Raw genomic sequence first — 5103 nt, 5'->3', positions numbered from 1 at the left:
TCAATAAATAACTTACAAGATAACTTACAGGAAGGGAAAGTTGAGGAACGGGAATATAGGTGACACGAATGTCCGATCGGCGTGTCCTCCTCTAAAATATCATCGTCAGCGATTTCGGCGATCCACCCGTGTCCATCCGTAGATCCTAAAGTCTCCCAGAAGAGTCTCCTCGTTTTGTTTATTCTCTAGACTGCAACTCGCTAAACGGAGTGGAAGTCTCGCGCGTGCGAGACACGCGTCTCGAAAGGCACTACCGGTTTATTGTAAGTGTGGTCACGCACGCCCCATCGTGGCGTACTACGACCAGTCGCTCTCATCGCGGACGATGCTCAAGATATCATACTTCCGTGCCGTCCTCACCCTCGTCCTCGTACAACGTCGGTCCATTGGCGGATTTCTTCTTGGGTTTTGGCGGCGGTCTCGGCGGCACTTTTCTACCAAGGGTGTTGCTAGTGGCTGCCTGTTGCTGCTGTTGCTGCTGCGTGAGTAACAGATGACCGCCGTCCATGCTCTCGTCCGTCAACTTAAGCGGCCATTCAGCTGCACCTTCCGGCGCTACTCGGTCCAATGGATGACTGGTCAAGATATTCGGGGTGCTACGTTGGATCGATCCGTAGTGCGAACCCCCCGGCGTGCCTGGAAGCGGCCGGCCCCTCATGGAGGTTGCTGGTTCCGGACTTTTATTGAGCGACAACATCGAGCTGCCATCCGCCGTAGTGCGAAGTCCTAGATTGTCGTACACAGGCTCGAGGGCGTCGGTGGGCGACGTTGGGGGTGCACTGCTCCAGCTAGGCGCTCGCGGTCGTCGCGGAATCGTCACGTAACCGTGACGAGGTAACACCGGCGCCATCGGTGACGACGACGACGATGATGGTCCGAGACCATACGGTGTCGCGCTACGGCTGTGCGGCAACGTCTTGAAGGCGGCTGGGTGATACTGGCCTGACGGCGGTGAGCCGTACGATGAGGCCGTCGCAACCGTTGTCGCCGCCGCCGCCGCCGGTACTATCATTTGCTGACTAGGCAGACGCGTGCTGTCAGGCGCTGTTGACGCCTGGCTAGTTGGCGATGCGCCGCGACCGCCGGAGAAGGCCAGCAGGTCCGGCGGATATTGTCGGTGGTGGTAACCGGCGCTCCCGCGCGGCAATGTGCCGCCGCCGCCGCCGCCGCCACCGCCAATGCCGCCGCCGTTGCCACCCCCGTCGAGTTCCGGCGTGGCTCGTTCGTGCTCCTTCTCGTCGTCGCCTACGCCGCTGCCTACCCCGCCGACGACACCGCTCCCGACACCGTCAGCTGCGAGAACATGAACAAAAGAGAAGGACGAACGTTAAAAAAGAAAATCTAAGTGAGGTTGAGAAAAAAAAACGGGAAGAAAAAAAAATCGCGCACGTGAGGTCCGCGAGTATAAAAAGACGTACGCGCAAGTGAGAAGATTGCCAGGATGTTTTAGTACGCGTTCTGCGATATTGATATTACCTTCAAACGAGAGTGGACGAATGCTCTTAATCGGATTGGTCGCGATATGATCGTAATTGGAAGAGCGCTTTGTCAATTGAGCTGGAAAATGTAACCGCATTTTCCTGAGTGTCGTCGGTCAAGCGAACGCTTGATCCTACATCGTGTCGCTTTGAAGTTTCCTTAAAACTCGTAAAGTTGACTGAATTTTGCTGCAAGATTCGAATATGACGTTAAAGTCATATATTAATATTTTCTCTACAGTATTCCGGATTCATAGAAATTCGATTGTGTGTTATCACATACGAGTCTCTGCGTGTAACTTCATCGAAAAATATTTCATTAAATAACGACACGCAAGTCTACACACACATGTTGCTCAGCGTACCTTATTGTCGTCATTACTTATAATACAATTATATGTTATAGCGATTTTACTATGCAACTCGTAATCAACGTTCTCGCGTTAGAAGCTAGAAATTCAAATCTCTGTTCTGATCTACAGAAAATATTATTCCTAAAAGGATGATATATCAATGGACGAACACGGATGACGAATGTGTTCGCAGCGCAAATGTTATATTAAGGGGTGCCTGATGTATTATAAGCGTCCCTAACGGATCTTCATTAGTCTCCTAACTGCCACTTGGCGGGCTCTTCTTACCTTAAGATCGATGGCACCTGGTCGGACAATTCTCGCATGATAGTCCGCGCTCGGCACGGAACGAATCGATTTATAATTACACGCACACACATGCATACACGCTGTTTGTACATTATATATAAGCGACATATAGAGGTCGTTTTCATTCCTGCTTGGAGGAAGAATTCTACTCAAACGAAATGACCGATGTTCCGTGATTTGTTAAGGAATCATATCGGGCCATATTCGCCGATGAATTCTGTCGATCTTGAATGAATGTCCGCGAATGCGCGGTTTCGAGGTAAATCGCTTATCGAAATTAATGTAAGATAGTTTCTCGCTAGCACCTAGCCGCGCACTGTTTAGTAATATAGGCTGTGTACTGACCGAAAACCGAGTCGTTGTCGAGCAACGTGCGATTCAGCTCCGTCATCTCCGTACTATGCGATGTCACTGAAGGCGCCTCGTAGCGCCTCGGGGGTTTCACGACCGGGTTAATGGTCGTAATCAGGGATTTCTCCTGTTCGCCGAGACCGTGATGCTCTAGGGACGCCGCTTCGAGGCCTTTCTCGTCATGCCTGGTACGGCGACGACGACAGTAGCACACGCAGAGTACTACTGTGACGATCAGCAGACACAACGCGGTGACACCCAGTCCGATGGCGAGGGGCAAGCTGATGAAGTTCTCCCTGCCGCCCAGAGCATCGCCCATTACGGACAGAGTCACATTTTTCTCCGCTTCGCCGCCTGGACTCTTCGCGCGGCAAATGTAGTCACCTTTGTCGGAAGGCAGCACATCGATGACAGTGAGATTTAACCATTCATGGTTCGATAAGAGTATGTAAGATCTGTCGTTGCTCATGCGTTTTGTGACGTTGCTTAAAACGCGATTACGATGCGTCCATGACAACTGAAATAGACATGTAATGTGAAGTTTCATAGTGCGATGATACAAAAATTTTAAAATAAAATAGCAAGATTAATATTAAATCGCATTTTTTTTCACTACAAACTTTAGATCATCAGGACACTTATTTGATTTCAATTTATAAAATACTAGAATATTGTCATGTGTACGCTTGAAAATACAATTACCTCAGGACGTGGAATTCCCGTTGCCCTGCACGACATTGTCACATCTCCTTTGGCTATCTCGATTTTGTTTGACGGCTCAATGTTGTTGATCTTCGGTCTGCACGCGAAATCATCACTACTAACTTCGTCCCACATCTTGCCGATCATGTGGGACGGTTGCTGGCAAGTGGTTGGCTGTGTGTACAATTTGCGCTGGATCGCCCAGTCGCGGAACTTTTTGAGATGGCAGTTGCAGTTCCATGGATTATTTTGGAGCTCGAGACTGCCGAGCTTGGGCAGACTCTCGAAGCTCTGCAGTTGCAGGGTGCTGAAATTATTCCCGTCCAACGCGAGGGAATGCAAGTTTGGCAAATTGCGAAACGCCTGCTCCTCGATCCGCTCCAACCTATTGTCGGACAACGTGACTTTCTGCAGGAAGGTGAGATTGAAGAACAGACCGTTCTCCAGCATCCTCAATTTGTTCTGATCGAGTAGCAGCACTCGCAACTTTTGAGTTTCGTAAAAGACACTTGGATGTAGATTGCGAATATTATTGCCCGACAAGTCGATCTCGATGATGATCTTCAAGTCGCTGAAAGCGTCCCTGTTAATCGATTCAATGCCGCAATCGCGCAACGCCAGCTTATGCAGATTAACCAGATTGACGCGACTAAACGCATCGCGAACGAGATGAGTTATGCGATTGCCGGTCAAATCGAGACTCTGGATCTCAGGCGAAAGGTCTCCTGGCACCTGCGTGAGGTTCTGCTTAATACACTCGGCGGTCTTCTTACCGGACACCCATTTGCACTTGCACGTCGACGAGCACTGCATCCAGTCCTCCTGGCCTTGACACAGGGCGACCATAAGCGCCACACAAAGCAGCCACCGGCTCGCCGTTCTCGGTACCATCTCGAGGAATCCTGTTAACAGCAGAAACGTGCGCGATGACGTTAGAACGTGACTGTGGTACTGCGACCGCAGAACTTACTTAGCCGAGCGCAGTTGCATGCATGTGAAAGCGGAGTTTCGTCTTTTGGGATGTTCCGTCGGAGAGAAATATGCAACATGTAACTAATGCATTCCGTTCAATATTTATCAACGCGGGCAACTAGCTGCGCGTTTTACGTACATTCACCATTATTGATAGTTGAACGCGGATGTGGATCATTGTTTAATTACACGATCGAATAATCATATTACGTATACGCAGCCGGAATTAATTATTACTAAATAATACGCGGTGCTTAATAATTTTGAATAATTTGTATGTCATACAAATATCCCATACGCTATTTGACACTTTTAGTTAATGTACGTTGAGATAATTGTGCATGACTGTCCCTGAACAAATTACCCGATATACGATTTCGCTATGATAAATGCCATCATATAAAATATACTTGTCGTTTTTCCCGCGCTCCCAGCACTTCTCTATCTAACCATTTGCTAGAGATGTGCGAAATCGAATCGAATCAGATAAAGTTCGATTTGATTTGAATTAGAATTGCTATAATTCACGAACACGAACTATTAGAAAATTTCGAATTTAAGAGGTTTGGAATAAGAATCATTGCCTATATTGACAGTTTTATATTTACCGCTATTTTTTACAACAATATCTGTCACTTGCGTGAATAGCGCAAAGTTATTTTGTGGCTCGATGTACAACAACACTCAACTCGACTTTCCATGTTATCGGACAAGTCTAGCTATGTCTAAGGCAGTTTGGAGACCTCCGGGATTTTCTTCGCGTTTCCCCGGCCACTCTGTCTTCCTCCCCCTTACTTACATTCCCACGAGCCTGTCTTTCCTTTATTTTTGTTAGTCAACGCCGCTAATCTCAGAGCAGGACGGAATACCTTGCCGAGAACTGTTGGCAATTTAGCTTAATACCATTACAACATCGCGTTCTGCGATGCCGGCGTCGT

The 5103-nt window shown here is 48.3% G+C and overlaps 1 protein-coding gene across 1 annotated transcript; it reads right to left on the bottom strand.

Moving 5' to 3' along the window:
* Positions 1 to 337: 337 nt before the first annotated feature.
* Positions 338 to 4084, bottom strand: kek5 (leucine-rich repeat, immunoglobulin-like domain-containing kekkon 5 protein). The gene is made up of 3 exons (XM_018547716.1): positions 3194 to 4084; positions 2486 to 3008; positions 338 to 1293 (listed from the first exon to the last, which is right to left on the bottom strand). Exons 1-3 carry the CDS (start codon positions 4082 to 4084, stop codon positions 338 to 340), a joined length of 2370 nt encoding a protein of 789 aa, XP_018403218.1.
* Positions 4085 to 5103: the final 1019 nt, after the last annotated feature.

This window comes from Cyphomyrmex costatus, unplaced genomic scaffold (assembly GCF_001594065.2).
Source record: "Cyphomyrmex costatus isolate MS0001 unplaced genomic scaffold, Ccosl1.0 scaffold683, whole genome shotgun sequence".
Lineage (NCBI taxonomy): Eukaryota > Metazoa > Arthropoda > Insecta > Hymenoptera > Formicidae > Cyphomyrmex > Cyphomyrmex costatus.
Note: the sequence above shows the minus strand (reverse complement) of the source record. Positions and strands in the feature narration are given on the sequence as shown.